This window comes from Cebus imitator, unplaced genomic scaffold (assembly GCF_001604975.1).
Source record: "Cebus imitator isolate Cc_AM_T3 unplaced genomic scaffold, Cebus_imitator-1.0 Scaffold291, whole genome shotgun sequence".
NCBI lineage: Eukaryota > Metazoa > Chordata > Mammalia > Primates > Cebidae > Cebus > Cebus imitator.
In genome coordinates, this window is record NW_016107606.1 from 3822287 (window position 1) to 3834398 (window position 12112).

At 48.1% G+C, this 12112-nt stretch overlaps 1 protein-coding gene across 1 annotated transcript in view; it reads right to left on the bottom strand.

Annotated features, from left to right (window-relative positions):
- Window positions 1-8535: 8535 nt before the first annotated feature.
- LOC108285138 (40S ribosomal protein S28-like) overlaps window positions 8536-12112 on the bottom strand; it is a 14648-nt gene continuing 11071 nt past the window's right edge. The window contains exon 3 of the mRNA XM_037729079.1: window positions 8536-8751. Within this exon, the coding sequence (XP_037585007.1) occupies window positions 8537-8751 (215 nt within the window). The 3' untranslated portion in view covers window position 8536. The remainder of the gene's footprint in view (window positions 8752-12112) is intronic.

Below are 12112 nucleotides of genomic sequence, written 5' to 3' on the forward strand. Positions count from 1 at the left end.
TTTGAGACAGGGTCTCACTCTGTCACCCAGGCTAGAGTGCAGTGGCACGATCTCAGCTCACTGTAACCTCAACCTCCTGGGCTCAAGTGATCCTCCCATCTTACCTTTCTGACTAGCTGGGACCACAGACACGCACCACAACACCTAGCTCAGTTTTCCATTTTTTGTAGAGACAGGGTCTTGCTATGTTGCCCAGGCTAGTGTCAAACTAATGGGCTCAAGCAGTCCACCTGCTTCAGCCTCTCAAAGTGCTGGGATTACAAGCATGAGCCACTGTCCCTGGCTAGATCTTTGGAGTTTTTTTTTCTTTTTTTTAAAGATGGGGCTTCACCATGTTGCCCAGGCTGGTCTCAAACTCCTGAGCTCAGGCAATCCACCCCCCTCGGCCTCCAAAACTGCTGGAATTACAGACGTGAGCCACTGTGCCCGGCCTTGATCTTTGGAATTTTTTTTTTTTTTTTGATCTTTGGAATTTTTAAGAGAAACCAGAAATCAGATTTTTTTTTTTTCTCAGAAATCAGATTTTTATGTGCAATCTCTTTCTGTTTAAATGTTGGCAACTAATTCTTTTTTTTTTTTTCCTCTTTTAACTGTGCAGACTGAGAAACAAAACAAAAACAAAAGCAAGGGCTGCTGATTTGTCTCTCTGGACTAGCAGATCTCTAAGGAGTCTCTGGCTCAGACATCTTGACTTTCACCGGAGTCTCTGGGGAGACAACATAAATTCCACTCCCAAGAGGTGGAGATGGGAAAAAGGAGAGGGCAGTGGGGGAGACGGAGGTGCCCAGCTTCCCCTCACCATGCCCCTCCAGAGGTATTTGGGGAATCTGGATTGATGGGAAGCCAGGCCACAGGGTGCTAGAGAGGTGCAGGAGAGCAGCTGGGCCTGCGATAAATCAGCCGCCATAACCTGTCCGCTTTCCCAGAGTCATTCTGCTCCCTGGGGTGCAGGGAGCTGGCAGGGCACCAGGGGAGGCTGAATTTCCTTTGCAATGGGAAACCCGCTCCCCGGCCCCCTCCCCCGCCCACACTAGCCATTTTCTCCACCTCTCCTTTCTCACTGCTCTTCCAATGGAAACCCTGCCCTCCCGTCTTCCCCAGTCGACCCTTCTTAGCTGAGGGGGAATTGATCCAGATCTTGCCTGTCTTTCTGGACCTCCCCTCCCTCCCCCTCAGTGGCTTCGATTCCCTCCTGAGCCTTCGGCCCATTCCGTCTTCAGCAGACGTTTCTTCCTGTGAGATCCAGCCTGGCAGAGAGCAGCCGCGTGATTGATGAGCTAAGACGCTTGGCTGGCAGGCAGGTGGCAGCCAGCCAGAGACAAGGCTCTCACAAGATAGCACAGCCGCCCCAGGAGGGGCCGCAGCTACCAGGATGCGATGCTCCCCGGGGATGCCCTCTTAGCCCCCCATGCCTGGGTTGGTGGTGGCGGCACTCTGGGCAGAGCAGGTAGCCACAAGGGTCACTGGTTCAGTCACATGGTGGTCCCTCAGTGAATGAGTGCTCTCTTCTTTCCCCACTCCAAAACAGAAGCCCAAGGAGATGAAGATGAACACAGTGAACTTCTTAAAGCTGGAAATGTCTATCATTCAGTCATGCCACTTGGTCCAGGTGTTTATAATTTGCCCATTCATTCATTCATTCATTCATGTGTGCAACATGAAGGTTTGCTGTGAGGATCAGCACTCCATTGTCACTGAGAGTGTGGTCTTGAGAGGCAGGCTGGTTTGAATCCAGGCTCCATTCCTTCCTAGCTGCATGACACTGGGCAGGACACTTCACCTGCCTAAGCCGCAACTTCTCTCAAGGTTGCCACTGCAAGATTCAGCCAGATAATACATGTAAACTGCTTAGAACAGAGCCTAGCATAGAAAAGAGATCAATAAATTCATTCATTCAACGACTGATAGCTGAAGACCTACATTGGCCCAGGTTCTGGGCCATGGTCACGAGCAAGGCAGATAAGATCTCTGATCTCAAGCACTTCATCTTTGAGAAAGGAAAGACTGAGACTTATAACTGAATGAAAAAACAAGGACATCCTAGGGCGAGCTAAGAGGGTGTAAAATGGCAAGGGGTGATGCGGAAGGGGGAGCTATCATGAAGGCCGCTTCAAGGAGGGGACTTGGGAGCTGAGTTTGAATGAGGAAGGGGCTGTCAGGTGAAAACCTGGGGAAACAGCATTCTAGCTAGAGGGAACAGCACATGTTCCTGGAGGCAGTAATAAACCTTGGAGTATGTAAGAATCAGAAAAAGAGAAGAGAGACCAGTGTGGAGGAGCGAAAGGAAAGGGAGCAGATAGATGAGCTTAGAGACACAAGCCAGATCAGCTAGGGCTTGCAGGCAGGCATAAAGGTTTTGTTTTAAGCACAGTGGAAAGTGACTATGCATTGTTTTTGTTTGCCTTTCAGTCTGCATAGTTAAAAAAAAAAAAAGGAATTAATTGCCAACATTTTAAGTGCTGGAGCAGTCTGATGGGGGAAATAGGAGAGAGAACAGCTACCACGGTGGCTTGGGCTCCGGTGGTGGCCATAGCGGATTCTGGAGGGTTTGAAAGGCACAGGGACAGGTCTTTTCCTGGGTACCTGGGAGGAGGGCAATCACAATCAAGGTGACCATCCTATTATCTCATTGGAGCCTCCTGATGAATGCTGGTGTAGGCCATGTACTGAGGTAGGGAAGCCTGGAGAGACAGTGTTTCCCAGCCTTTGTGGATAATGGTGATTTTGCTTTATGCAATGAGTTAAGAATAGAGGGTACAATGCTTATGGGAGGTGATCTCTGTCCTCAAGAATCTGAGGTCCAGTTGGGGAGTCAGAGAATGAGCAGGCAATGATAATCCAGTGTGACAGCCGCTGTGACAGGGAGGGAAAGGTGGCTCGGTGTCCAGGGGAAGACCTACCTGAATATGGGAGTGCTGGCTTCCTGCTCTCGCCTCTTCTCCGGCCTCCTCTGCTCCAGCCACACTGGTCTTTCCATTCTTCTAAGAAGCCATATCCTTCCTGTCTCCCAGCCGTGCACATGCTGCTGCCTCCTCCCAGAGTCCTCCTACCCCACCTATCTCAGCCCTTGTTTCTGTCCCTCCCATGTTCATCCTAACTTAAATTCCTTTTTTCTTTTATTTTCTTGTTTTTTTTTTTTTTTTTGAGATAGGGTCTTGCTCTGTTGCCCAGGCTGAAGTGCAGTGGCTCGATCTTGGCTCACTGCAACCTCTGCCTCCCAGGTTCAAGCGATTCTTCTGCCTCAGCCTCCAGAGTAGCTGGGACTACAGGCATCTGCCACCATGCCCTGCTAATTTTCATACCTTTGTAGAGAGGGGGTTTCACCATGTTGGCCAGACTGGGCTCGAACTCCTGAGCTCAAATGATTCCCCCTGCCCCTGCCTTGGCCTTCCAAAGTGCTGGAATTACAGGCTTGAGCCAAAGTGCCTGACCTCCTTTTCTTTTCTTTTTTTTTGAAACAAAGTTTTGCTCTCGTGGCCTAGGCTGGAGTGCAGTGGCACGATCTCGGCACATGCAACCTCTGCCTCCACAGTTCAAGCAGACATGTGCCACTGTGCCCGGCTAATTTTGTATTTTCAGTAGAGATGGGGTTTCTCCATGTTGGCCAGGCTGGTCTCGAACTCCTGACCTCAGGTGATCTACCCACTTCGGCCTCCTGAAGTGCTGGGATTACAGGCATAAGCCACTGTGCCTAGGCAACCTCCTTTTCTTAAATGAAATTGTTTAATTGACTGTCTCTTCCCACAAAAATCTGTAACCTGCTCAGTGATGTGTGCCTGTACTCTCAGCTACTCAGGTGTCTGAGGCAAGAGGCTCACATGATCTCAGGAATTCAAGTCTAGCTTGGGCAACATAGCAAGACCCACTCTCTCATTTATTTATTTATTTATTTTTGAAATGGAGTTTTGCTCTTGTTGCCCAGGCTGGAGTGCAGTAGTGAGATCTCGGCTCACTGCAATCTCCACCTCCCAGGTTCAAGCGATTCTCCTACCTCAGCCTTTCAAGTAGCTAGGATTACAGGCGCCCGCCACCATGCCTGGCTAATTTTTGTATTTGTAGTAGAGATGGAGCTTCACCATATTGGCCAGTCTGGTCTCAAAATCCTGACCCCATGATCTGCACATCTCGGCCACCCAAAGTGGTGGGATTACAGGCATGAGCCACTGTGTCTGGTCTGGTTTTTGTTTCTTTTATTTTTATGTTTTCTTGAGACCAAGTCTCGCTCTATTGACCAGGCTGGAGTGCAATGGCGCAATCTTGGCTCACTGCAACCTACACCTCCTAGGTTCAAGCAATTTTCCTGCCTCAGCTTCCCAAGAATCTGGGATTACAGGTGTGTGCTACCACGCCTGGCTAATTTTTGTATTTTTAGTAGAGACAGGGTTTCACCATGTTGACCAGGCTAGTCTCCAACTCATGACCTCAGGTGATCTGCCTCAGCCTCCCACAGTGCTAGGATTACAGATGTGAGTCCCCTGTGCCAAGACCCTCTGTCTTAAAAAAAGGGGAGGAGGGTCAGGTGCAGTGGCTCACGCCTATAATCCTAGCACTTTGGGTGGTGGGCAGATCATGAGGTCAGGAGTTTGAGATCAGTCTGACCAACATGGTAAAACCCCATCTCTACTTAAAATACAAAAGTAGCCAGGTGTGGTGGCACTTGCCTGTAATCCCAGCTACTCGGGAGGCTGAGGCAGGAGAATTGCTTGAACCCAGGAGGCAGAGGTTGCAGTGAGCCGAGATCTCACCGTTGACCTCCAGTCTGGGCAAGACTCTGTCTCAAAAAAGAAAAAAGAAAAGAAAAAGAAAAAACCAAAAATCTTCAAGCTTCTAGAAAACAGGGACAGAGTATATCTTGTTCACTCCTAGATACCAGTCCCACGGCTTGGCACAAGGTAAGTGTTCTCTCGGTGTGAACTGAATGAATGAATGCATGAATGAATGAAGCTGAGGCTTGAAAAGTAAACTGAGAGGTAAGACAATGCCAGCCATAGGGAGTGGCCTGTACAAAGGCCAAGAGTCAAAAGAAAATGGTATAGTCAGAGAACTGAAAGGACTGAAAGATGTGAAAACGTCTTTATCTTTTCTGGGCCCTTAGCCAGGCACACAGGAGATCTTTAGGAAGTGTAGAAGCCTTCCTTCTATTTCCATCTGTTTTGTGAATAGAAAAATAGTAGCAGGGCTGGGCACAGTGGCTCACCCCTGTAATCCCAGCTGAGGTGAGTGGATCACTTGAGCACAGGAGTTTAAGATCAGCCTGGGCAATATGGTGAAACCACGTATCTACAAAAACTATAAAAATCAGCCAAGTAGGCCAGGCCTCGGTGGCTCACACCTGTAATCCCAGCACTTTGGGAAGCTGAGGCGGGCGGATCATGAGGTCAGGAGATCCAGACCAGCCTGGCCAACATGGTGAAACACCATTTCTACTAAAAATACAAAAATTAGCCGGGCATGGGGGCAGGTGCCTGTAATCCCAGCTATTCAGGAGGCTGAGGCAGGAGAATCGCTTGAACCTGGGAGGTGGAGGTTGCGATGAGTTGAGGTCGCACCACTGCATTCCAGCCTGGGCAACAGAGCAAAGCTACGTCTCAAAAAAAAAAAAAAAAAAAAAAAGTATCAGGCCGGGTGCGGTGGCTCACACCTGTAATCCTAGCATTTTGGGAGGCCGAGGTGGGTGGATCACCTGAGGTCAGGAGTTCAAGACCAGCCTGGCCGTCATGGTGAAACACCATCTTTAAAAAAAAAAAATCAGCCAAGTGTGGTGATGTGTGTTCAAGCCACTGCACACCAGCCTGGGTGACAAAGTGAGACACTGTCTCAAAAAGAAAAATAGTAGCAGGATGAGATGGTGCCTGAGAGTTCCTAGGACAAGAACTGTGCCTCATTCACCCCTGATTCTCAGTGCCTGATATAGCCTGGCACATAGTTCTGAAATTGAATGATGCTGAAAAGACATTCAGCTTTCAGGTGCAAAAGCAATGCCGTTTGATAATTCCAGACTGTCAGCTCCAGCGAGTACTTCATAGCCCAACTTCCCTCATGTTACAAATGAGAAAACCGAGCTCCAGAGTGGGGGGCGGATTTGCTCATTGACAGCAAGTCAGTGGCAGAGCTGGGACGGGTGCTCAGATATCCCGACTGTTGGTTCAGATCCTCTGCCACTCTGTCCCACCGTCTATCAATCCATCTCCTTTGCCTTCCTGTCCTCTGACTTTCAAGATGTCAGAAACCAGCAGATTGGGCTGGGCATAGTGGCTCATGCCTGTAATTCCAGCACTTTGAGAGGCTGAGGCAGGCGGATCACCTGAGGTCAGGTGTTCGAGACCAGCCTGGCCAACAGCATCTCTACTAAAAATACAAAAATTAGTCAGGCTAGTGGCAGGCAACTGTAATCCCAGCTACTTCGGAGGCTGAGGCAGGAGAATCTCTTGAACCCAGGAGGTGAAGTTTGCAGTGAGCTGAGATCACACCATTGCACTCCAGCCTGGGTGACAGAGCGAGACTCGGTCTCAAAAAAAAAAAAGAAAAAGGAAAAGAAAAAAAGAAACCAGCAGGTTGGAGCCCAACAGGAAATCCCCGAGTGCCTTTTAGTAGGGTGAAGGCATTAGGTTACAGGGCAGGCAGATGGGGCGACCCATTAGTGAACTAACACTGAGTTCCTGTATGTTCCATTAGTGCCACCAATTGACCCATTAGCACCCATTGAAAGCCGGAAGAGCAGGGACCAGGGACCACAGAGGAGATGAGTCACTGAGGAAATCAGCTTTGATGCGATTGAGGGAGCAGAGTTGGAGAGACAGAGAAGGGGTCTTTCCTCTTTACTTGGAAAGTGGGCTCAAAAGCAGAGTGCCTGGCAGTATCAAGGATGATAAGGACCAGGCATGACTCAGAATCATTGAATTTGAGACCTCCAGAAAGCTCAGTGAACTGACCCACTGTACAGATGAAAAAACTAAGCATCTGAGAGAGGAAATTTATCTCTGAGTCACTCATGGAGAACCCAGGTTTCCTGCCTGTCACACTACATTATGGGACTCAAGTGCACCTTAGGAATGACAGCCAAAACTGCAGCCACTGTGCTAACTGCTTTACAAACATTATTTCATTTTATTCTCATGGTGACCCTGGGAGATAGGTATGATCAGCCCGATTTACAAAGCAAAACTGCCATCTGCTGTGCAGCAAAGAGTCACCGCTTGATAAACACTGTCTGTGGAGCCATCCAAGGGCATGCTTTTTATAGCAAACACTTCACTTCAAGGTGATATTATCATCCAAAAACCCAAGGCACAGTAAGGCCAAGTGACCTGCCTCATGTCACACACATAAATATTGTGAGAAACTCCTGATTGTTTGGGTGCAAAGCTAAAGCTCCCAGCCTATCCAATATATGAATGTGGTGAACACCACCCCCACATTCCACACTGTGACAGCTGTGTCATGTGCCACCTCCATGCTTGGTATCCAGACTGATTCATCCACTTATTCATCCGTTCATTCACTCATGCAACTCACATAATGCTAAGCGCCCTCTGTGTGCCAGGCCCCTGCTTACAAGACCAATGTAACTTACCTTCTACTTGGGGATAGGACAGACAAACAATTCTAGTAAGGTGGAGGTGAACACTGGATGTTATGGCATGATCTAGACCTATGGGGCAGAGAAGGCCAAATTGACTCTTACGGGACTAGTAAGTGTAGTCCAGGCAAAGAGCAGAGCCAGGACCAGCTATGCAGAGGCCCAGAGGCCTAGAGGAGCACCCAAGCAGCACCACAGGGAAGGGAGGGATGGGAGGTGGGACTGCAGATTCCAGAAGTGGCTGGTGTTTGGGTTGTAGCCAGGAGACAAATGGGAACCACTGCAGGGTATGAGGCGTGGCAGCAGAGATTTGCATATAGAAAGCTTGGGGTCTAGAGGAAGGACCAGTGGGGTGGGAGTGGGTGCCTGGAGGCTGGTTTGGTGGAGCTTCTAGAGATAAGGAGGGCCTCTGATGATTGATTAGATCTGGGAGTGAGCGGTATGGGGAGGTATGGTTTCTATTCTGTTTTTTTCTTTTCTTTTCTTTTTGACAGTTTTGCTCTGTCAGCCAGGCTGGAGTGCAATGGGGTGATCTTGGCTCACTGCCATCTCCGCCTCCCGGGTTCAAGCAATTCTCCTGCCTCAGCCTCCCAAGTATCTGGGATTATGGACACCCACCACCACGTCTGGCTAATTTTTGTATTTTTAGTAGAGACAGGGTTTCACCATGTTGGTCAGGCTGGTCTCGTACCCCTGACCTCTGGTAATCCACCCACCTTGGCCTCCCAAAGTGTTGGGATTACAGGCATGAGCCACCATGCCCTGTCCCTCCCCTCCCCTCCCCTCCCCTCCCCTCCCCTCCTCTTTTCTCTCTCTCTCTTTTTTTTGTATCACAAACGATTTATCTAAAGGTCCATCTCAATTTACCTATGGCAGTACAAAATAAAGGACCAGATTGTGACACACCATTTCCATCTCAAGTGGTCGAATCCAATATCCAAAACCCAGCAAGCAAACTCAGTGCAACCTCCGGGCCTGTCGCTCGGACTCCAACAGGGTCAGCACGTCGTCCTCATGCACTGGGCCTTTTACATTGCGGATGATACAGCGGCTCGTGTCATCCATAAATTCCACGCGCACCTGCGTGCACTGTCCCTGAGAACCGGTCCTGCCCAGGACCTTGGTGACCCTGGCCAACTTGATAGGCTGCACACTGGTATCCACGATGACGGCTCAGCAGCGGTCTGGCGGAGAGGAGAACTCTTTTCTTTTTGACAGAGTCTCACTTTTTCACCAGGCTGGAGGGCAGTGGTGCGATGATCTCGGCTCGCCTCCTGGGTTCAGGCAATTCTCCTGCCTCAGCCTCCTGAGTAGCTGGGATTACAGGCACGCGCCACCATGCCCAGCTAATTTTTTGTAGTTTTAGTAGAGATGGGGTTTCACCATGTTGACCAGGATGGTCTCGATCTCTTGACCTCGTGATCCACCCGCCTCGGCCTCCCACAGTGCTGGGATTACAGGCTTGAGCCACCGCGCCCGGCCTTGTTTTTTTTTAATAGAGATAGGGTTTCACCATGTTGCCCAGGATGGTCTCGACCTCTTTTTTTTTTTATTTTTTTTATTTTTTTTTTTGGTCTCGACCTCTTGACCTTGTGATCCCTCAGCCTTGACCTCCCAAAGTGCTGGGATTACAGGTGTGAGCCACTGCACCTGGCTGGCTTGCTTCCTTCCTTCCTTCCTTCCTCTCTCTTTACTTTCTTCTTTCTTTTTTTTGAGACAGGGGTCAGGGGAGTCTCATTTTGTCACCCAGGCTGGAGTGTAATAGTACAATCAGCTAACCACAGCCTCAGATTCCTGGGCTCAAGCAATCTTCCTGACTCAGCCTTCTAAGTAACTGGGGCCATGGTTTCGTGCCATCATGCCTGGATAATTCTTTTGTAGAGATGGGGGTCTTGATATCTTGTCCAGGCTGGTCTTGAACTCCTGACTTAAAGAGATCTTCCAACTTTGGGCTCTCAAAGTGCTGGGATTACAGGAGTAAGCCATGGTGCCTGGCTGCGGGAGGCCTGGTTTCTGACTGGCATGACAGGCACATGGTGAGCGAAGGCTGAGGATGAGACCCCAGCAAGAGAAGTCTGGGGAAAAGAGGTAAGTTCTGTTTTAGACTCAGTGAGCGTGAGAGGCCTGAGGGTGTCCCAGTACCTCGATTTCAGGCCGTTCTCTACAGAACTTGAAAGGTTTGGTAGAAAATCAACTCCTGGCCTTACTTCTCCGTACCTCTGTAATAGGTAGTCTGTAAAATTACCTATCTCAGAGTTGTTGAGGTTATATGAATATAAAATATATATAATCAAGTGTTACTTAACCATTGGTATTCTGAGAAATGAGTTATCAGGCCATTTCTTTGCTTCTAGACCAAAAACCTGTACAGTATCTTACTGTACTGAATACTGTAGGCAATTGGAACATAATGGTAAGTATTCGTGTATCTAAATATATCTAAACAAAGAAAAGGTATAGTAAAAATACAGTATAAAGGGTTGAAATCGGGCACAGTGGCTCACACCTGTAATGCCAGCACTTCCGGAGGCGTGTGGATCACCTGAGGTTAGGGGTTCGAGACCAGCTTGGCCAACATGGTGAAACACTGTGTCTACTAAAAATACAAAAAATTAGCTGGGCATGATGGTGGACCCCTGTAATCCCAGCACGTGGGAGGCTGAAGCAGGTGAATCGCTTGAACCCAGGAGGCAGAGGTTTCAGTAAGCCAATATCATGCCATTGCACTCCAACCTGGGCAACAAAAGCGAAACTCTGTCTCAAAAAAAAAAAAGGATTGAGAAATGAAAAATGGTACACCTGTATAGGGCATTTATCACTAATGGAGCTTGCAGGACTGGAAGTTGCTCTGGGTGAGTCAGCGGGTGAGTGGTGAGTGAATGAGGACTAGGACATTACTGTATACTACTGTAGACTTCAGAAATACTATACACTTAGATTACACTAAATTTTAAATTTATAGAAACTACTTTTCTTCATAACAAGTTAACTTTAGCTTACCATATATAATTTTTTTCCTTTTTTTTTTTTTTGGTTTTTTGAGACAAGGTCTTGCTTTGTTGCCCAGGCTAGAGTGCAGTGGCATGATCACCAACCACAGCAGCCTCCACCTACTGGGCTCAAGTGATCCTCCCACCTCAGCCTCCCGAGTAACTGAAACTACTCAGCACACCACCATGCCTGGCTAAATTTTGTATTTTTTGTAGAGATGAGGTTTCGCCATATTCTCCAGGCTGGTCTTAAACTCGTGAGCTCAGGTCTCCCAAAGCGCTGGGATTACAGGGATGAGCCACTGCACCTGGCCCTACTGTAGCTTTTTTGCTTTACAAACTTTTTTCTTTTTTGAGACAAGGAGTCTCGCTCTGTTGCCCAGGCTGGAGTGCAGTGGTGTGATCTCAGCTCACTGCAACCTCTGCCTTCAGGTTCAAGCGGTTCTCCTGCCTCAGGCTCCCAAGTAGTTAGATTTATAGGAATGAGCCACCACGCTAATTAGCCACCACCGGCTAATTTTTGTATTCTTGGTAGAGATGGGGTTTCATCACGTTGGCCAGGCTGCTCTTGAACACCTGCCCTCAGATGATCCACCCACCTTGGCCTCTGAAAGTGCTGCTATTACAGGTGTGAGCCACCATGCCCAGCCAACTTTACAAACTTTTTAATTTTTTAAAACTTTCTTTTATAACAACATAGCTTAAAACCCAAACACATTGTACAGCTGTACAGAAGTATTTTCTTTCTTGTACCCTTATTCTGTAAGCTTTTTTCTATTTCTAAAATTATTTATTTATTTTTTAATTTTTAAACTTTTAAATTAAAAACTAAGACAAAAACAACCAGGCATGGTCAGGATCCTACAGAGTCAGGGTCATCCACATCACTGTTTTCCACCTCCACATCTTGTCCCCCTAGAAGGTCTGCAGGGGCAGAAACACATAGGGAGCTGCACCTCCTATGACAACAATGCCTTCCTCTGCAATACCTCCCGAAAGACCTGCTTAAGCCTGATTTACAGTTAACTTTTTGGTATCTATAAGTAGAAAGAGTACACTCTAAAATAATGATAAGGTCCGGTGGCTCATACCTGTAATTTCAGCACTTTAGGAGGCTGAGGTGGGTGGATCACTTGATATCAGGAGTTCGAGACCAGCCTGGCCATCACGGTGAAACCCCATCTTTAAAATAAAAAAAAAGAAAGTACCTTCGAGAGGACTGTGATAGATAAGTAGGCATGGGGTACATGACCAGGTGGGGGCTTGAGCAAGATTGAGCGAGAACAAAGGAGGGCGTTTCTCCATATTATGCCTTCGATCATAGACAGGAGTGTGATTAAGGGTGAGGGGTTTAATCTTTTTTTTTTTTGAGACGGAGTTTCACTCTTGTTACCCAGGCTGGAGTGCAATGGCGCGATCTCAGCTCACCGCAACCTCCGCCTCCTGGATTCAGGCAATTCTCCTGCCTCAGCCTCCTGAGTAGCTGGGATTACAGGCACGGGCCACCATGCCCAGCTAATGTTTTGTATTTTTAGTAGAGACA